This window comes from Lepisosteus oculatus, chromosome 13, assembly GCF_040954835.1.
Source record: "Lepisosteus oculatus isolate fLepOcu1 chromosome 13, fLepOcu1.hap2, whole genome shotgun sequence".
Taxonomy (NCBI): domain Eukaryota; kingdom Metazoa; phylum Chordata; class Actinopteri; order Semionotiformes; family Lepisosteidae; genus Lepisosteus; species Lepisosteus oculatus.
Window position 1 is genome coordinate 4,695,807 of NC_090708.1, and position 22,417 is coordinate 4,718,223.

The 22,417-nt window shown below is 39.6% G+C and overlaps 1 protein-coding gene across 8 annotated transcripts in view; it reads right to left on the reverse strand.

The window, feature by feature from the left end:
• Positions 1 to 1,040: 1,040 nt before the first annotated feature.
• The window catches only part of veph1 (ventricular zone expressed PH domain-containing 1), a 62,889-nt gene continuing 41,512 nt past the window's right edge, over positions 1,041 to 22,417 (reverse strand). For 3 of the 8 annotated variants that reach the window (XM_069197267.1, XM_069197269.1, XM_069197268.1), the window contains exons 10-14: positions 22,174 to 22,313; positions 21,195 to 21,329; positions 14,062 to 14,179; positions 5,671 to 5,807; positions 1,041 to 3,718 (exon numbers count right to left, since the gene is read on the reverse strand). In XM_069197267.1, the coding sequence (XP_069053368.1) occupies positions 3,482 to 3,718; positions 5,671 to 5,807; positions 14,062 to 14,179; positions 21,195 to 21,329; positions 22,174 to 22,313 (767 nt within the window). In that variant the 3' untranslated portion in view covers positions 1,041 to 3,481. The other 5 variants (XM_069197272.1, XM_069197273.1, XM_069197271.1 and 2 more) reach the window with 5 other exon arrangements.

Here is a 22,417-nt window from a genome sequence, read left to right on the forward strand (position 1 = left end):
TTAAATGTCGCTTTAGACTGAATTGAAGAATTAGTTACAACAGAGTTATAAAGTTGGCTTCAGCACATTTACCATCCCTCCATACGTTTTCTAACTGCTTTATACAGGGTTACAATACAGCCACCACATACTGTACCCTGGCAAGCAATGGGCAGGATACACCCTGGATGGGAAGCCAGTCCACTGCAGGCCACACAGACACAAACACAATCTCTCACGCCAGGGCCAAGCTTCCCAGAAGCCAATTAACCTACCAGCATGCCTTGCACTCTAGGAGGAAACCCAGGCAAACGTGGGGAGAACATGCAAACGCCACGCAGATAGTGCCCTATGTTCGGAATTGAACCCAGGGCACCCACACTGCGGGGAAGCAATGCACACAACTGCACTACCATGTCTCCAAATTAGAAAATGCTGGCCATCTGAGCTATTTCCCCACTCCATCTGGACGACACCACACTCAATGGCTCCAGGAGAAGTCCTGACAGCCCCCTTCCCCAGGCGGATCAGCTGCACACACAGCCAGCTGAGATGGGTTCAGCAGACGCTAATGTCAGCTTCCTGTCACATCAGAGGAGGCCTAAAGGCCAAGGGGTGAGGCTGCTTTCACCCAAAGTACTGAACCAGGAGCTCAGTTTCCTTTAATAGCAGCTGGAGTATGAGAGATGAGATACTTCCTTTGCTGGTTCTCAACCTGTACTGGCAGGAATGAAGGGATCATGCCAGGACCTTCCACCTTCAAGTAATACTCACAATGATCTTGAATTTGTCAACAAGGTCTTGTCACACCTCATCTATTATTCATTTAGACCGCAGCTATGATTTCTCTAATAATCTCCCTGAGCCACTGTGCTCTTACGAAGCAGGAGAAAATAAGGTGATTGTAAACACCTTCTGGAGAACAGTACAGTGCAGCACACAGGAACTGGGGCATTATTTTATAATAAGGCCCAAAAAAGAATTAAATGAAATTAAAACAGTCTTTGTTGCATGTGAATAAAGACCAATTTGTTTGAACAAAAAGCAAAACGTAACAACAGTTACCCAGCAAACATTTTATATAGACACTGTAATAGAAAAGCAAAATATTCTACAATATACAGTACAGTATATAAAAAACATTTCCCATTGAATTTCCATTTTTCCATTTCCAGTAAAAAAAAGCTTTTCCATTGGGACGTCTAAAGATATTATTTGAAAAAGTGCATTTGAATAAAAAAATTCTTAATGCTAAAAAGATTTTTCTAATTTTTCATTTCAAAATAATAAAATATTAGTTACTGTATGTGGCTACATTAAAAGTTTAAATGTGATTTTAAAACCAAAACAACTACTGCAGATTAAGAAAAATCCAGTCCAGGATTTCAAATGTCAATTTAAATATTCAGGCATATATTAGAAAACTAAACCAAATTACATTTAGAATATTTATAAATACAAATGACATTGCTTAAACAGTTTATGAAGTGAACACTGTAATTCCCAATGATTTTTACAATGCTTATCCTATCAGTATACATTTAAGTAAGCTCAAAATTAGGTATTGTTGAATTGCCTGTAGAATAACGTAAAACCGTTTTCATCTGCAAGGCAGCGTAACAAAGGCACTAAATCATAAACCCACTAAGGAGTAACTTCCACAATAGCACAAACATGTGTGAGGTCATTAGTTTGAGTTATGTCTGATGAGGTTGACTAGTGAGCCATCTTAATTCTTTACTCCACTTCACTTAAGTACTTGCAAGGGTGGCTCAATGCTTACTAGGATACAATGAGACAGGTCAGAATGTTTAAATTGCACTTAAATTGAAAGTTGCAATATGTAGATTCAGCATTACTCGAGCACTGGATTTTAACATTAAATTGTGCATTTGAGATGAAATTCAATGCTTATTGTCCATGTGGGGTCAGGGCAATGAAACGAAGGTGAAATACTGGTCACTATAAAATCTAACTTGAAACTGCTTTTGAACATACTTGTATAATTGTTTAGCTGTTCACATGTTTCCAGTATTGACAGGAGTAGCGAAGAGTTAACCGATATTACACACTTACTGAGCACTGACATTAAGCACTCATTTTCACCCCAGGAAAGGTACAATGGGTATAATCCTGATCCTTACTCCAAAGTCTCATAAATACACAGGAGACGAGATGAGGATGGGAGAGGTCTGCGAAAAACTGCAATACTGTCAAATGGATAAGTTGTGGAACTCTGTTTAGAGGACTTTAGGAATGAGAAGTTATTTGGTGGACTCAATATTAGAATAAGCTCATCAGCACAGCAGGAACGAATGGTGAAGAGCAATAAGGAAAAAAAGGTTGTTTTTTTTTCAGTGGACATTCTTTAACACCCCTTCAATCCCAAACAAGGTTTCATTCTGTGTTTGGTAGAAAGATTCAGTGTGGAACCGATTCATTAATAAGTGTGAATCTGGTTTCTTGCTATTTCTTTGGGCTCTGCTTCCTTCTTGTCCTCTTATAAATGAAATGTATTTAACCTTTGAAAAGAATGAAAAACAGGCTCCTGATACTGTATACTTAATGTGGAAAAGATTCAAAGTGCCAGGGCACCCCAGCACCTTGTCAGTCATTGGTACTGTACATTATGGTACAGAAAGACTGTATTGTAATCTCCTGAGCTGCATTTAAGGATGAAAAAAAAACTTTAAGCAAGGGCAACATATACTGTAGGTTCTGCTGTGATACACAGCCAAATGACAGCAGCAAACAGCTTTTCCTGACTCCAGCTTAACAAACAGTAAGACCATCAGGATGCTAAGACGGCTCTGCAATGATTTTAATGAACAAACACACACATAAAAAAACACTTTTTTAAAACCGATTAATCTAACCAATTTTCTGCTCCACTTTTTAAATGTTGTTTACCAGTATGAATGAAAGGAATGATAAAATTATGGTGTTATTTTCCAGATGGAAAGGATTGTGTAATTTGTTTTCACCCTTCCAATACAAACTAATCGCTGACAATTAAGAAACATTGGTCATTTTCATAAAAAATGTCATTGCACAACTGGGATTAATATGTTTGTAATTCAAAAATTACATAATGTGTCATTGGAAGGTAATTCTATTAACAAAGGCCTAAATGCAAATTAATATATGTACTGTTTTTTAATAATCACAAATAACAGTGTATGTAATGATGAGTACAACTTAAACCATTCTTTTTTGTGTAACACGACAAAGAACTGAAGGAAAATTAGGCTTCTTTGTTAGTAGACGTCTTTCTATTCAGAATCATAGTTTGTATTCTAAGTTCCTGTGCATTTCCTAATCAACATGTTTGACTAAAGATAAAAATGTTATATATTAGCCTGAAAAACTCTGTCAAGAGTCAATTTTTTTCATTTTACATACTAAGTAACTCTTTGAGTTGAAGTGTTTTTACCTGTGAAGTACAAAACCACTAAGCAAAGGGCTCCTTGGCTCGTGTCTACAAGGAGAGGCAGGGATTAGTTCAAAGATACGTCATCGATTCTCGGTTCTCTCTCTCTTTCGCCTGCGCAACGGCGACGCTGATGCACTGCAGCCACTCCTCCGCGTTCTTCTCGTCCTTGGCCTTGAGAACGTAGGTCTTGCTCTCGGTGAAGATCTCGAAGGCCCGGGGAAGACTGCGGTCTCTGCGCTTCTTCGCCACCGCCTTCACACTCTGCACCTTGCTGAGCTCAAGGGGGCTGTCGTCCAAGTCGTCTTTCTGAAAAGACGGATTGGATTCCTTACAGCGCTGTCCATCACACACAGAAGACTACACGGCTGTGCCATAGAAATGCTACAACTGCATTCTTGTTAAACAAACACAAACTGCATCCACCAGTTAGAGGCAGAGTTGTTGTTCGGTGTAATAGTAGTTATTTGAAGAAAATGCCTACTGAAGAATTTACTACACGGGCGGCTACTGTTTCAGAGCTGAACAGAAAGGTAGCTAGGAAACAAGAATGTGTAAGTTTTATGAGCATCAGAAAATAATGCATGTAGGTTTTGGATGATGGATGTTAAAATGAGTCTAAAACTTTAATTTGACCATTTGGGACTTGTGTGTAAATGTCAATAATAAACACCGACATTACACCTTTTGACATTCAAGTGTTGCCAGATCTTTGGCAACATCTTTTGGCAAAACACTAGTAGTTAATGGGCTGCAAATCTTCCTAGAGATCACACCAGCTGAAAGGTTTCCAGCAGGGATGTATTCTCCACGTTCTGACTTCTTGTAGCCACTTTTGGCACACTGCTGCCCGGGTAAATCTGCTTTGAATTAGTGGAAACTTTGTGACCAATGTAAAAATCTCTGACCAGGTTACCACACAATGGGGAAAGACATTCCAGAAATCTTTAAAGGCACTTTGGTCATGAACGCCACGGGCTCTGAGTGAAGGAAGAGAGAAAAACTTTGAGATGACAAAAGACAGAACAAGGCATTTCTTTACAAGCTGTGACTGGCCTTGGATTGATGAAAGGGTAACTACATCAAAAGCAAACAGCGTGCTATTTGATAAGGTTTGAAAGGGCCCTATGCATCCAAATATTGTTTAGCAGATGACAAATGGTTTACACATGCACCACGAGACAACAGAGAATGGATTGTCAAGAGGAATCAGCAACAAAGAAATCTAAATGTTCTTTAGAATATCTGGCTCCAAAGGAGATAATATGGACATGACAGTCACTCTGTAGCCAAGACCCCTGTGAATTTATATTGAAATACTGTATCTTGTGCCTTATTTTGATGGTAAACTTCCTAATCCGCTTTCCTTCTCTGTAAATGTTTCTTCCAAATGGGAAGAATGCAGCCACACAATGTCCTTTCTGTTGAATGATATCAGGTTTAGCTGCAAATCCACTCAAAGTTTAAGGTTGTTTACAGTGCAAAACCTGAAGCAGACTTACTACACTGGAGGGCTGGGTGCTTAATATGCAAACTCTGTTACCCATGCATGTTACACCCTGCATTCCTGAGACCTCTCTGTGTGCAAGCCCATTCTCTGCACACTTCCATAAAACACAGTCCTTTGCCGTTTAGGTGCTTTCTGTTGCTTGACATGTACAGTAAATGTATAAAAAAAAGGTCTGCCTTCATCACTAAAATTAAATTGAAAGACAATTTCATATCGACGTAAAAATATCAGGTGCTGCATCTAAAGTATAAAAAGAATGAATGACCTTTTGCCTCATGGTCGAGTGGGAGTGAGTCATGTTAAGATTGCCATACAGATCACACCGACAAGAGAGCCAGAGGAGGGTAATCTTGTTCCGGACCCTCTGCTCTCTGCCAAAGATGGCCCTTATTCAAGCCTTCCATGACCTAATGCTGAACACTGACTCAGAATCACGCACAAAGCTTGTTTGTTGGATGTATTAGTGTAAGGAACATTGAAGGCATCGCAAGATGTCTTTGATTTCAATTAGTTCAATTTAAAGTTCGTCGCCGGGGTCCCCTCAGGGAGGTCTTTTACTGGAACTGTGCTTTTTGTCATTTCTGTGTACTCTCTGGAGTAACATTGCAGTGATATTCTAGCGCTCCACAATGTCTGGCTTGTGTTTTGTAATGTCATCATGATGGCTTGATTACAAGAAAGAAGAAAAGTCAGGAGGAAAAAAGAAAGAAAACACCGCTGCATGTTCACCGAGGGCGAAATGGAGACCTACCGATTTTCCTTTCCGAAAAAGGAGCTGGTTTCCCGCCAGAGTGAAGTAACGGGTTTTCCATCTTTTGATGAACCTCCACCGGACTTGCTTTTCCTTCAACTTGCCTTCAATGAGAGGCTGCCCATCCTGGTTTACCACTGCTCAGACAACAGGACGCCACTTTAATGCACATTCAGTTCAGTCGGGAGAAATCACTGGAGTGGTATTTTCACAGGCGGGCTCATCTCTTACAATACCTCAGCCGCCTAACGATCTCTTATGCTTGCTTTCTGATGGATTATTTCCTATTTCTGCACCATCTTTAATTTGTGCTGACATATTTTTGAGAGTCTGCTTTTACCACGGCAAGTCAAGTTAAAGATTTCTAGGGGCTCCACTCCGCGGCTTCACACAACCCCTTCCCTGTCCCGCGGTATTGCGACACGATCTAGCTTTATGGCTAGTGGAGCTAAAAAAAAGACCACACGCCTACAGTGGGGTGCTTGATTTCAGCCATTCAAGCCTACTTGACAGGTTAAAACCACAAACGGTGTACCTTCCCACACTCTGGAGGATAGTGATGGAGAAGGTTGACCATGGCCTACAACGAAACAGAAAAGGCTGTATTCCAGCTCATTTCCTAATGTTATATCCTTCCTAAAGGAGTATATGTCCTTGGAAGCAACACTCATGTCAACTTGGATTGAAGGCACTGAGCCCCCGTGTATATTTAAATACAAGCATCATGTCTGGGTCACAATCTGTGTGCAGTTTATACTTTCAGTGTTAATGTTGTGCCAGAAAATCAGGAACGTGGGTCTTGTTCCAAATTCTGAATAACAGAGCATTGTCCTCTCTGGGTTTTATTTGATATTTCCATCTCACCAACTGTAATTTTACTCCCTTTCTCTTTGGAATTTTCTCTGGCTGAACTATGAGTTCCAACTGTTGGGATCTAGGCTCATAAGTCTTAGGGTATTTTTGGTATAAGACACAGCCCATCACTGCTGAGAAACCGTGAAGCGGGAAAAATCACGTAGAATCTAGAGAGTTGGTTGTCCTTCCCTGGAAAGAAATTCCACTGCACTGACAATAACAGCATTGAAAATCATTTGAAATGAAGCCACGGATGATTGTAATACTTTAAGAAAACATCACCTTAACCTCAATCTGTCCTGTTTATATTTGTGTGTCACAAGTAGTAGGGTTTCATGGACAAAGTCAAGTCTTTTAAACCAATTATACTTTGGTAATATTTTACATTAGGTTCTCCAGAGTACGAAGTTTTTGCAATCTGGGATAGATTAACAGGCTGTTAACGTGGTATCTTTAACCTGGATATAACTGATCTCTGCTAATGATAAATTACTAGACATGTACACTTACAGATGTTTCACTGTGTAAGTGTGTTATTCTGTGTTAATAGCTTAACAGGTTGTTAATTATGCATTTAGAACTTCAGTTCATTTTAATTCAATTTAAATCATGAGATGAGACTACAAATGGAGAAAAACAGAGCCACACAAATAGAATTAAGATGAATGAAGATCATATTTCAAGTTCAGGAAGGACAAGGGTAATTATCACCCATACAATAACAAAAGCATTGTGTCTGGTATATAACAGATGTAGTCAAGAATAAACGCGATGTAGTGAAATCCCTTAATAGAAAAACTATTAGAAACTACCGTGTGTTTCTTTGATGTCCATACATATGTTGTTACTGTTATTACATCTGTAGTCTGCCTACACAAATGTAGAAATGTTTTCTAGTCTTATACCATGAAAGCATAAGGGAAACAGTGGGATAGGTGACTCAGCATTATCATTAAAACTTTGATGCCAGATGTCAAAAACTCAAGCCAGCTAATGGAGCTGACAGTCATGGTGGGGGTATTCAGAAAATCCTTCTCTGGATTCCTCGGGCTTTGATGTATCCAAAATTAATAATATGGAATAGCCAAGAAAACTGTGGAGACAGTCCAGATAAAAGTAATTGGAAGCAAATGTAAGTTTCAGTGGAGTCTAAAATATCTTAAAGGATAAAAAACACAACTGTTTTTGTTCGTTCTTACAATAACATCCTGGTTACAGTCGTATTTGTTTTCTGGAAGGAGACAATGAGAATACATTCTAGGCAAAAGTGATGTACTGTATGTCAATAAACTCATACGATCTATTTAGATTAGTCCAAACGAATTACAGAACTGTTCCTTGACCAAAATCATCAAATCTCCCTTAAGCTTTGAAAAACAGCCGTGCCCAGTGTAGGCATTCTGTTGCCTTATGGGTCGTCAGCTGTCTCTGATGTGCTAAAAAGGACTGGGAGCTGGACATTATGGATTTCTTCTGGAAAAAAACCCACATGCTGTATTTACAATACACATTCTTTTTAAAATCACAATGCTTTTGTTTTTTCATATGGAATCTGCATCACTTGGGATGATTTCTTCACATATAGACAGCTGCCCCAAGGTACAGAAATTTGATTCAACTAAATGAGTCCTGCCCAACCCCCCCAAAAAACAACTGAAGCCTACATTTCTTGCATTCCTTACATTCTTCAGCGTTTTCTATCCTAAAAGTGTTGTACACTTAGGAGGGCACACTCTCCATCCACAGCTGTAGTGCTGCCCTTACCTGGGTGACACGCGGCACCCATTCTGCACCAGCAGCCCCACAGCGGATTATACACAGCAGATTGTGTAATGAAATGAGAAACTTCTCCAGGAATAGAGTTCAAGTGGGATTATAGGAAGGCCAGAGTGTCACCAACAAGGACTGCAGCAGAAACCTGGATTTCTCCTTAAGTCTCCCATTAACAGCACTAACCTAGCTCTGCCTTCCTCCTGAGACCTGATGAGATCAGGACACAAGGAGACCACACTGCCACCCCAGCCTGAGCTCATTTCATTCAGCAACGGCACATCGCTAGACACACAAAACTGAAAGGTGGTTGAATCTGTACAGATTTTTCTCGAAGCAACTTGGTTCATGGTGATTATGAAGGGTGTTGTGATTCTTTTTTATGGTAGGGAAACGCCTAGATCTGTACAGCTCTAAATATCATAATGCCCTCATCAGGAGAGGCAATAAGGCTGGTGATGTCAGCCCCAAGAGGGCATGCTGGGATAGATGGGAAACTATCAGGGCCATTGTTAACTATCTGTGGTCTCAGGTTCCCACCCTGACCTGCCTGGTCTCTGTTAGTCGGGACCGCCCACCTTCACTGTGTATAGCAGGGGCTTACTTCGTGCTGCCTAGTGAGAACAGTCCTTTTAAGGATAACAAAATTATGCCATCTTGACAAATAAAGAGCACTTCCAGTACCACTCTTCTGTGTGTTTATTGCCCACATTACAATATTCTTTCAGAGATAATAAGGGCGAAAGTTCTGATCTCTCAAAGTACAGAGTATATACTGTACACAAAGCTCATCAATTAATAATATTTATTATTTGCCAACAATGAGCTTTATGATCTTGGCAGAAAGTATTTTTAGTCATACTTCAGTTTAGAACTTGCAAAATGTGATATTTAATACAATATGTTCATACTATGCCAGCAGCCATATCACCCTGCAGCTCCCAACTGGCTACCCACTGAAGCAAAGCAGGGTTGAGCCTTGTCAACCTGGATGAAAGACCTCCTGGGAAGCTATGCTTGCTGCTGGAAGAGTTGTTAGTGGGACCAGCAGGGGGTGCCCACCCTGCGGATTGTGTGGGTCCTAATGCCCTGGTATACTAGCAGGGACACTATATTGTAGTGGGCGCCGTCTTTTGGATGAGATGTGAAACCGAGGTCCTGACTCTTTGTGGTCATTAAAGATCCACGGGCATTTCTTGATAAGAGTAGGGATTTACCCCAGTGTTTGGGCCAAATTTCCCCCCTTGGCCTTTACTGTGGTCTCCAAATGGTCCCCATGTATGACTGGCTTGCACTTGCCCTGCGATGGACTGGTGTACTGTCCAGGGTGTACCCTGCCTTGTGCTTGTTGCTTGCCAGGTAGGCTCCGGCTTCCCACGACACCGTATGGTATAAAGCGGTTTGGCAAATGTCATGACGTTTATAATACAATATAATTCACTTATAAAGTATAATAGTTAGAACAAACTGCAAATAACCTCAGGGTAAGAAGCAGAGTTCAGGCTGTGAGGAGGATAAGCGGTTTGTTACATACAGTTCATCTGCAGCAGGGCTTGGTTATCGTCACATAATGTCATTGTTAGTACTTTAATCAGTTTCCAAAACATTTGTAAATGGCATTCATGACCCCTAAGCGTACGTGTTATTGTATTTATTCAAGAATTATTCCAGTTAATAAATAATACATTAAATATTAGTGTAATACTGTAAAAAAACATATAAATAGTGTGCTGGTTAATTATCTTTGAATGTCAACATACGTAATATAAAAAGGAGAAAAAATAGTTCCGTTCAAACATTTATAATTTAGGGTGAACTCTGCAGTGGAAATTTATTCATTACTCTTAACTGAAACATCTGTAGTTAGCATTTTGCAACCTCTCAACTACCAACTATATAAAATGCAAAGTGAGTAAACATCCTACACAAACACATAAATCATTTTTAAAAGGTTTTCATTCAACCAAGGTTTGGAATAACAGTGGATGCAGGAAGAATCAACAAATGAGTCAGAGATGTAGGAATTTAAACAGAACTCTATGAGTAAAGCACTTGCCCAGCGCTGTTAACACATTTTATTTAATACTTTTAAGTAGAGAGCCAGCAGCTGTTACACTACAACCCACAACCATAAAGCCTAAACACAGGTGATGTCAGTGAAAAACACATATGAATGACATTCATTTAATAGACAAGGCTACTAAAAACAGTTAAATATAAGTTGTTAACGTTTCACTTATTGTATATATGAGACTCAGGACTTTTTAATTTAGCGTTAGTGTTTTTATTGAAAGAACAAGAATGTTTACAGACACACGTCTGATATTTGTACCTAAACACTTGCATAATGTCCCTGTTCATTAAGGAACTGCTAGCCACCCGAGAACTTTTAAAACTATAGAACTGTAGTTCCTTTGTTTCAGAATTTCCGTTTTGGCTTTGCTAGCAGGGTCTTTACAGCTTTCAAGTGGGATCCTGAACAGCTTTATGGAGTAACTTTGTTTGACATGCAATGAAAGCCAACTGTCCTTCCAGGGGGCTACCAGAGACTTCAAGACTCAAGAAGTCTGTCCCAAACCCGCTGCCAAATTCCTGTCTGATCTTATTAACAACAAAGAAAAAAAGAGCTTCTAGATTTTATCTTACAATGCAAGTTGTATATTTAAAAGGAATTTAGTGCTTCGCAAACAAAGACAATATGAAAAAGGCACAATAATTTCCTGTAGCACACATTTTCCCAGTTCCTGGTTTTCAATCAATGCTGTTTCATTACAACATAATCCGAGAAAAGGTTACTGATGAAGGCTGTGTACATGGAAGGCTTGGTAAATGTAATCATTATTGATTAGTAAGATGAATATTTGAATGTCTATCAAGCCCCATGTATTACGTGGCCAGTCTCCTGCGATATGTAGACTGGTCTGCCATTGACGTCTTCAACGTGCACTTTGCTGGACACTGTCTTTTACTAATCCTAGACAATTGGCTTTTTCTGCATGAGTGTACACGCCAGTATCATGTAATAAAATGTGAGACAGCTAGCCTGTTTTGTGCCGTTGTGTATGCAGCGCGAGCACTACACCTTTATTCCTGATCTTTGACTTCTTTATTTTCATCTTTAGTGAAAGAGGGTGGGAACTGCAGCTTGCTTAATCTTCATCTGCTTCAATTATCCGCTGCAGATTTTCATGTTATATTTGTTTGCTAATTATACTTGTGTTTCAGAAGACATTTGCATGCTAGTCTTGGATACAATATGATACGAGATTCAGAATTAATTCAGAAGCACCAGTTGTGGGGTTGTGTTCAATTGCCTGCAAATAAAAATACAAGAACAGAGATCACCTGGTTGTGTTCGTTTAGCTCCAGTGTTCACCAGTCCCCATGCTAAGAAGACAGATTATCAACCTCCACTGCAGAAAAGACAAGTGAAAAATGCAGATCCAGCAATAACTCCGCTGTATGCTTCCAAACTAACCAGGACCATTGTCCAATTATTATTGGATAATAATTATTTATGCGGCATGTGCATTCCAAAAATATGTTTGCAAGGAGATTCTGGACAAATGAACTGATCAAAGTTTTGCATTGATTTAAGTATTTTTAAAAACACTTCTTGGCCGACGGAGTGCACTTTCTTGTCATTTACGAATATTTTGAAAAGAAAACTAGCCGATTATCCAGTAAACCAATTTAGGTAAATGGCCTATTGGGAATTTCCTTAATTTCGTAGTGGGCCACCCCAGTTCTTGTACACACACACCTAATTAGACATGTCTCTTAAAGCACAAAAGACAAACAACAGCTCAGAAACAAGAATGGAGTGAAAGCAGTAGCATGTGACACTACTGTTGTTGCATTGGCTGACCCATAGTAACCCTCTGCAACCTCTGTGTTTGTTCCTTACATACAAAAGATCAGCTCTGTCAGCTTGAGATCCAAATTGCTCAAGTTTAATTGACCAGAAGGTATGCCTCTTTCCAAATCGGTCCACTTTTTAAGAAAAGAACTGTCCTCTGAGACCAAGAATAATGTGAACCCCCCTGTGCTGATGTAGAAATACCAGAAAACAATGCATTCCATTTACAACCAGCGCATGCCTCTGCTCTCTTGAGGAGACACACATTTACATAAACAGCTGAGCTTTCCAAGAAAAGGCAACAGATGCAAATGCACTTGTATAAACTGTAAGACACAATACAAGCCTTTTTTTTTCTTCAAGTTGTTTGTTATTGACTGCAACGGCTTCAGCTCGTAATGCTGTTTCTGATATCATTTCCATTCCATGGTAATTTCATGGTAAATTAAATCTGTTTAAAGTTTGTAAAAAGAGAATCCTAATTTTGTCCAATGTGTAAAACACAGACGCTCACTGTTTTCGCCCTCTCGCTGCTTTCTAACGTACTGTACATGATTCGCACGTGAGCAATCTTCCACTAGCATTGCTGTGTGCTTCACTTTGTTTTCCCAGGAATCCCACTGGCAACTGCAAAGGGACAGAAGGGATTAGCTGGCAGGAAGGCGACACGCGACTGGAAAGATGGAGCCTGAGAGAAATCTAAGCACTGGAGACCAGCTCAGCCCAGGCGCCTGCAGACATGGATGTGGCTCTGAGATCGTCTTCCTCTAGGATGAGCTGTGGTCGGACACCGCGGTCATGCCAAATGGATCAGCTCCAGCTGCTGTAACCCCACAAGGTGACAAAGGTCTGACAAGAAGAGGCCTGTGGAATGAGCCTGCCCCTCATAGTGGAGTGCAGCATCCTGGGCTATCAGACAGTCCTGGACTGGCTGCTTTCTCACAAAACCCACATGACAATCCTCCTAGCAGATCCACCGCAGGGAACCGTGAAGGGGACTCTGGGAAGGAACCGACACCTGGATCCATTTACAGGGAGCACATTGCAGGGGATCCTGGTTTACAGCAGGATGTCCATAATGAAATGTACCCTGAAATGCATTTCTTCAACTTTTATATGAAAAATTCGTGGCCTGGTTGCAGCCAAACTCCAACAGCTGGAATGCTTTGAATATCAAACTCCCTTACGAACTGACCTGCAGTTTCAATGCATTCCAGGCCCCAGGTGTTAAATGCAGGACGCAAATGTATAAATAAGCTGATTTTGTCTTTAATGTTCTCCAAACTAGCAAACATGCTGTACTTGGAGTCTCAGACTCCAGGGGGGATGGTAACAATGAACAGAAAACCCTACATAATGCATTCATTTTGGAAGGTGTCTTGAATGATGTTTCACGTTCAACCACACTTCTCCGATAACCACATCCATATGATTAATATCGGTAGGAGTCCATTTCGACTTGAGACATAGTCTATAGCTATCTTAACGTAGGGCTTCACATAACTTGTAGGCAGGTATGCGCATTTTCACTAAAGATGTGCATGTTTTCATGATCATAATAAATCAGCTATAGGATACTACCTACAGTATAGTGGGTGAGAAATACCCTGCTACCAAACATGTCCACCTTGTGACGGTACATCTGCGTCTTGTATGATATATTAAAGCACTGGCATACCAGTTGCAAAAAACATTGGTTGTATGTTTTTTTTCGGTCTAGAGAAGCAGTTTAACTTGAAAATTAAAAGGTTTTCCTCACTTAATCCTCATATAAAACTAACGTACATGATGCCATGAGAGGCCAGCAGGTTGCTACTGACTAGGTTCTATACTTTGAGCATTATTACCAGCAAAACAGTCCGAGTACAACAATGTGCCAATGCGGGTTCATTTCTAAGGAAAAATACCTGTTGCCTTTTCGGGATTGTTGCACATGAAACACAGCCAGCCTCCCGTTTCCTCACTGTAGCCAAACAAGTCATAAAAACGCGCCTCTTCCAAACGCGTGTGCAGGGCTTCCAGGTCCTGCACAGAAAGAGCACACAAGGGACTGTGAGTCCTCCGGTGTTTCCCTGTTTTTCCAATGGGAAACGGCATGGGAAGAAGGTCAGTATTGCTCCATTTATGACATTTGCAATAGAGAACAAGAAGATCAGGAACACTAGAAAGAATTAAATGTCATTACCCAGTTATGTACCTTATTGGTTTCACTTTTTTCTTACACTGCTTTGTATAATTTCAGTCAATCCACATTCTATTAAGGTACACATTTATGTTTAAGAAATCTCAAAGGGCAAAGTACACAAAAGAATAATTTTTTACCAACAAAGCCCCATGAAGCACACTGTTGTTCCATTAACCACTTTCCATTCCTCGATGAAGAAAGTGTGATAATGTCACAGGACTAACACACTGCAGCATCTGGAAACGTTTTGTTTCCTGGTGTTTGTTCCAGGCACGTGTCAGCGTTCTTCACTGAGCTTGATGAGGCCAGTATTGGACTGTAATCTCAACAGCGCTCATTCATAAACTTCCACAAGTCCGTGTCCATCCTCTACTAATGAGGTCCTCTGTTCCAAGTTCCGACAAAAAAGCTGCTTCACAAAAATACCACTCTCACATTGTCAAACATCGCTTCACACAAATACCACTCTCACAATGTCATATTTTTAATGTAAAGTTTATACTTCTAATGGAATGCTAGCTGTTTTTAAGAATGTTGAAGAGAATACATTTTACAGTAATGTTTGCTGAAAATACCAATGATATTAGAAGTAAACTGAATAAAAGTCAGTGGTATTAAAAGGGCACTTATTTTAGTCAGAAGTGTTTAAAGCCTTTAGGATAATGCTCTCGTCAGATTAAAAAACTAATTAATACTCAACACCTTTGTGAAATACACACAGAAAGCATTAGGAATCAAATCTGATTACACAGCATGAATAGGGCAGATTTACACTGTGTTTATAAACAATTGTTCTTTCTGGTTAGTGTGATCTGTAATGTCAGTCTGATGGCTTTCTACAAAGCCTAATTATTACAAAGCCTAAATATTACAAACCCTGAAAACAGATGTGCTGTGAGCACAGGATGCAGGGACTAAGGAGCTCGTACTTCGGCGATTCATGTTCTGCAACTCAAAGATCAATAGTGTTATGCACCTTCTCAGGCCTCAACAGCACTATCAAGTATTATCTACAATGTCATGGTATTTCGCTCCAAAACTGCTATGTGTTCTGGAGGATTCAGGACTCAGTACCATTGCAATCTTGCAACACTTTCCCAAGGATCTCCTCTGTATCTGTTCTCACGTTTTGCTAAAAAACATGAGAAAGTACAAAACAGGTACGACATTGCATCTGCCAGAGGAGCCCCTCAGAATTTTCTGCCAAGGGACTCAAAAAGTGAATGAAAAATTTGTATGCACTCTGAGACACATTACCAGGAACTGTGTTTTCACAGAAGAACAGTAAAAGAAACAGGTCAATCATGAGCAATTGTTTTTCTGAACATTATTTGAGTAGATAGCCTCACAAAGAGACGAGAGCATTTTTTCATTATTTTGTAGAATCTATAGTCTGGCATGAAGTATTAAGTTATTTTAAATCTGACAAATAACACATTATAATTGCTTGCTAGACATACATTGACTTTTGGGGAAATGCATTTTGAGGCCCTTTGAGGCCATGAAATCTAATTAATGCTATATATCTTACTCACTTTGGATTTAGTACCTGCCTTTGAGAGAGCACGATTACTCCCTGAAACACGCCATTCACATTATTCAGAAATAAAATAAGAAGAGTCGATAAGACTTACGAAATGACCATGACACAAACTGCAAGTAGAGAATCTATGAGAAGAATGTAGTTCACAGAAAGCATATGGGCTTATTCTCTCTGAAAAACGAGAATTTGAATTGCAAAGGCTAAATTAGTAACATCTGTCAGAAAAGAAGCAGCCTCGTTTCAAATAAATCATTTGGTGAAATTTTTATCCTGCCCCGTTAAAATCATCAGAGATTTAGAGATTCGTAATTCTTTCCAGGTTTACTGGCAAACACGAAACTCAGGGGGCTTAAGTGGGGAAAGATTAACCCCATGTTCATACGCCTGTAACTTCTCAAATAAGGGCCCTTGCTCATTCCTCTGTAAATGGGAACAGAAGTAGCTCCAATTGAATGTCACTTCATAGATCCACCTCTGTGCTGGAAAACGTATACAAATATTATCTCTATGAGGTCAGTCCCAGGTTTAATACAGTGGCATCTCTCACATTCTGTAGGAGACTTGATCAAGGGGGAGGTTAAGAAGCGCTGCCTTACTCAAACTGATGAAATGTGAGCTCATCATGTTTTGACAACTGGACAAAAGAGGGAAGTGTGCCGAAAACAATCCGCTTAGCTGTTTGAAGGTTGTTTGGATATAACCGTAAACCCCAGATCTCTGCTCTTGAACTCAAATCAAGAGAATTTGATTATGACGCCATTTTTATAATATAATAAAAGTAGCCACTTTCATGTCGTAATTACAGAAAAAAAGAAATGACTTTTGCTATCTAGATTTTCCGGTGACTTTGTGTCACAGGTTTTGCATCTCCTGCTCTGTGTATTCTGTGCTCTCCTCCCTTTCTTATCCTGCTTAGATTGCGACATGCCCTGTTCTAAATGTCTAATCCAGTGCCCCAGTGTCATGGTGACAGAGAGCACTGTGCTATGGGAGTTGCTGTCCATCAGATGAGACATTAAACTAAGGTCTTGACATCTTGGACTCTTTAAAATATCCCATGGCACAGTTTGAAAGATTAGGGGTGTTAACCTCACCGTCCTGGATACATTCCACTCTGGGCTTGTGCAATCTGGACTAACAAAAGTTCTCCCTTGATTTGACTGAAGGAATCATCTCTCACTTCTCCACCTGGATATGAGAGCTGCACACCTCTATGTAAAGCCCTTTGAGAATTTGGGGACTGAAATGTGCTTTATAAATATAAGGCAATTAATTGTATTATTAACAACTGTTATTGTTTTTATTTCTTCTTAATATTTGCATGATAGTATACACACCCATGTACCCATTTCCAATACTAAATACATCATATATTTCCAATACATCTTGTACCTCCAGCAACCTTATTTACTGCATCTCTTGCAGAAAATGCGCAGCTTCTGTATCTACATTGATGAGACAGGAAGGAGACTGGGAGACCGTTTCAGGGAACATTTCAGAGCTGTGAGGATCAAAGATCTCTCCAAGCCCATAGTTTCTCATTTGACCTCTAACAGGCATGATCATACTGATCTCTCCGTCTGTGTTCTCAAAGAGGGGTTTCTCAACTCCTATTGCAGAACGACATCCGAAACCAAAATTATCCTCTCACTAGGATCATACCTTCTCCCTTCTCTCAATGACAGACTTGTTTCCTTCTAATCCCCTCTATTCATTTGCAGGTTTTGACTTCACACCTCTCTTCTCTTCTCTCGGCTTCACACTATCTTGCTCCCTCCTGCTCCCTCCTCCTCTCCACTCCCGGCTTTTGTTCTCCCATACTTTATCGGCTGCTGACTTTCCTCTCTTTCTCACACCCGAAGAAGGGTCCACAGCTGAAAAATTGTGTTTCTTTTCTTCTCTTTTCAGCACGGAATAAACCTTTACCAGAATACATAGTATACAGAGAATGCTTCTTCAATGGACTTTGAAATACAGTTTTGCTTTTAACTATGCATATCCATGCTCATCAGATGAAGAAATTAGTTGCACAATCTGCGAAGCAGGCCAGTTCTGTAGATACAAACCCAAACAGATAGAACAAAGGATGACTCAAAATATGTTATCAATGCTCCTTACTGTATATGCAAAACATGTAAGAACTGATGTAACAGGAAACTGACTCAAGTTTACAGATGACGCTGTTCTTGGGCTTTTGGGAAGTATCTGATCCTCAGGTCATAATGTCAGAGAGGCAACAAAAGAAAATGACACTTTAAACCTCATGAAACCAGCACTAGTAATTCACAAAAAGTCCTTTTTGAAAGCAAGATACTACCGATCACAGCAGGGATATTGGAGGAAAGGCTCTGAGGGGGATGCAATATTAAAGTTTAATAGTTTTAATCGTGCACCCCAGACAGCTGGTGGACATAGGCATCTTATTCAAATGCAACAATTGTCAAACCATTGGAAAACACATAATGGAAAGGGGAGGAACGGTCCTGTTGACGTAAACTGAAATAAACTCTCTAAAGCCAAGTCTGTTTGCATATCTTGATGTGATAAAATTTCTCTCCATTTAGTTCCAGTGCAGTTCGATTCCACTACCATAATTTACTAATCACAAGACAAATGGATTTTGAAATCAGACAGGTTTATGGTTGGCTGAAGGTTGCATTTACACAATGCCTGTTGGTCTGTCCACATGGGTGTAGTGCCAATATTGTAACCTTTTAAAGCTAAAAAGGTTCTAATACTGACATATTTTATTTAGGTTTCCTAAAGTGCTTAATCAGGTTCAACAAAATGAACAGAACTCTCTTCACTGAGTCCCACTTCTAATCGGAAACAATTGCAGAGAAAACATACGATAAAACCTGCATATAGTAGCTTTTAAATCACACAGGAAAGGGGCACAACTGAACTGCACGAAACAGAGAAATTCAAGAACTACCGTATACATACACTACAGTACATGGCATATAATCACCGATAACACTGAAAATCCAACCAGTTAAGACCTTCAAAGTTATTCTTGACAAGAATTCCATGACAAAACTAAAAAAAAAAAAAAACATGATACAATTGAGTATTTGTTTTAGTTAAGAAGTTCAGTTCTGACATTAAAGATTCAAGAAAATAAAGACATTTGTTTGCAATGCTCATCTGTTGCATTTTTATGCCTCTCACGAAAACACAGCATAGATTGTCCTGCCTTGTATATTTATTTGGGTAAATATATATATATGGGATTTGGATGGGAGATGCACATCCAGGGACCTGTGGAAGGATAGAATATGACAGATTCTTCCAAGGTCCTGTTGTGAAAGCTGAGCTGCATACTCTTCTGTTTGGGAACACTGACTATAAAAGGAAGCTTTTGTTAAAACTTGGATGCTAGCAGAGAGACGACAATTCTGACAGTTGCATCAGAGGGAGAGAGGGGGAAATACATCGTTACTTTGTAGAAATCTGTGTAAAAAATGCGATTTGTTAATGCCAAAGTGACGTTTCTAATCCTTTCAAGATGGCAGGGGCTACAAATTCCACAGCCGACCTCCTGCAACTAATCTAGGTTTTTTTTTCACAGAAAAGTACAATACTTTAAACCACAGTAAAAGCCTCCCAACCACTAAACATTTACTTCCAGGTGGAAATAATTGCAGAGCCTCACAGCAGGCTTGGACAAAAAAAAAAAACTATTGCTGATTTAATTCCCAGCATGACCATTCCTAAGTACCACCATAAACCACTGACATGAGCTACATTTGCTTCTGTAATACATTAAGAGTAGCTGATTTCGAGTGGTCAGCCTCCTCAAAGTCATTGACAAAGTCAACCTAGCGGACACCTTTGCAATCAGCAGTGAAACTTGAAACAGAGGACACAAGTAGAACCTATGGAAATACGTTTTAAAACCATGAACAGGCGGCACATCTTTACACAAAGAGTGGCGGGAGTCTGGAGATCTGGAGAAGTGATAATTGTTTTAGCTGCTCAAGAAAGGACATGTCTGCCTTACTTAATGAGAAATAACATACAAATCTTTTTTTTTACTATACTGTAAATTATTGTTTATGCTCTAAAAACTGTAGTGTTGTATTTGTCTGATTTTTGAGAAACCCAATAAACAATACTGCAATATCAGCATATAACAGAAGCTGTTAGTACATTATTAATGCATTACTCACTCTTAACAAGGATTCTAGCTCCTTGTTATTACTTGCCCTTAAATATCAGATATAGATATATCACTGCTATATTACCCTTATCTCAGAACACAGGTTAATTGTAACATTAATGTGAAATATTCAATTCTATGTGTGATATGAACTGGAATAGCTTATTTCTTTAAAAGTGTTGTGTCTTTTACTGAGACTCTGATAATCATAAATGAACTAAAGAAAATAAAACAGCACAAGTTAAGAACAGGAGTGAATCATGCATGATCATATATAAAGAGCCTTGCAGTACTACATACTGAACATAATGCACTTTTTCTAAAGCCTTGCTTTAGTTTGCAGCACTGTATGAAATCCCAACAGCAGGCCTTCATTGTGAATATCAACATGTCTCTCAGTTCTGACATGCTAAATATTTTCTTTAAAAAGCGGTACTTCTTTGATCTGTAGTCATCAACAGGAAGGTAATTAGCTGAGTAATTTTTTTAAAAAAGCATATGTTTTCAATTTAAATCACATCCAGTGCTGCTAATAAAAAACCTACCTGAAAAAGGCAATGCGTGGAACAAACAGTATTCTGCTCACCACCACTAGAGAGGCCAAGCTACTGAGTAAAGGTATAATATTGGATATATTGGCTTATTAAACAGGATTTAATTAACATACAAATTCAGCCAGATCAAGATATTAATAAAATGATGCAAAATGAACAAGAAATGTTAATGAGTACAACTAAAATGTTGAACATTCCCCTGTCTGTTTTCACTCTGTTTAGACTACATGTAGTATATAAACGTCTAGTTTTGAACACATTTAAGCAATAATTTGGCTGAAAAGCTCCCTTTTTAATTTTTTTTGTACTTTCTTTACCATTAAAATCTTTGAATTTCTGAATGAAAGAAAATATTTAAAGTACTGGGGTAGCCGAAATGTCCCTCTTGAGTCATGCCACCTTCATTTGTCAGCCACACTTACATCATCCACTGGCAATTTTCCGTTCGCTTGCACCAAGGCTCCATGAATGCGGAGAGGGAAAGCTAATTAACGTTGTTGTTTTAGGACAGGGATTCCTGAATTAAGGGATTCATTAACCGAAAGAAATTCCAGTGAGGAATCGCTCAGAATTAAACCAGACCGGTGATGACTTACCTTCTTGTGGGGGAAAGCAGATTGCATCATGGCAGTTTCGAAGCTGTGTGCTCCCTTTAGCTGAGTCTTCTCCCACATCGACTTCAGAAGCTGCACCGCTTTGTCATCAGAAGCCAGAGGCTCACAAGACATACTCTAAGAAGAAGGAAAAGCCCAGCATAAGAGCTCTGCTTAGAGAAAGGATAGTATTGAATCAGCTAAAATAATCACACCTGGAGAAGAGGTATTTGAAGAGAGTCCTTTAGGACTTTTCCCCTATTAACTCTGATTACAGAGTGATGTGGACAACTGTAAACTGCCTGCAGAAACCTTAATTAAATGCAGGGACTGTGGTTAAATAGGTAGGTGGTGATACACCTTCATGGCTTCAGTAAGTGTGGAGAAATGGCAATAAGTGATGACAACAATGACAACACACAGGTGGGTGGGCTGGGCTGTACGACTGAGAAATAATATCTGAAAAGGGGAGAAACCTGGTGACAGTCTCTTTAGAGAAAGCTTCCTCAAGGTCACTGACAGACATAAGTCACAAGTTCAGGGACTTTTCTTTTCTCTGTTGTGTTTAAAATAATCAGCAAATTCCGATCTTTACGTTCTGCGCGTGTATCGTTTTTCACATACTGGGCTCAAGTGGAAGCAGCCTTGGCTTCGTATCCTCTGACAGGTTTTCTTCAGCTAAGAGCTACAGTACTGAATCTATCCTCACAAGTAGAGCTGTAATGAACAGCAGCAGCAAATGCAGTGTTCATGGCTGATATTGACAAAAACAAGAGAAACATATCCTATCAAGTTTGATTAAATGTGAAAAAAGGTATTGACCTTGTGCTGTGAGTTTTTTACTATTTACAGAGTATTGGGCTACCTGTGTCTGAGTTTCCCGAGACATAATCAAGATTCATAAATCCTAAATGACTAATTGTTTAGCTTTAGCTAGGTAAAGACAGCCTGGCTCTGGAATGAGTATGAACAGGAGTCTGACCTGCCGGTACAAGAGCATGATTTGGATCCAGACTCTGGGCTGTCTGCTGCTGAGAGAGAAACTGGACTTGCTGTAGAGACAGTACTGTCCCTTCATAGGACAAGAGAAAAAGAGCTTTGCAACACAGCTCCTAATGGAATCTGAAACAGAAAGGAACATGTTATATGTTTCCTCACATTACAGGCGCATTTTGAAGGTTGCGGAGTGCTCTATGGACATTTCTTGAAAATTGGTTTTCATCCTG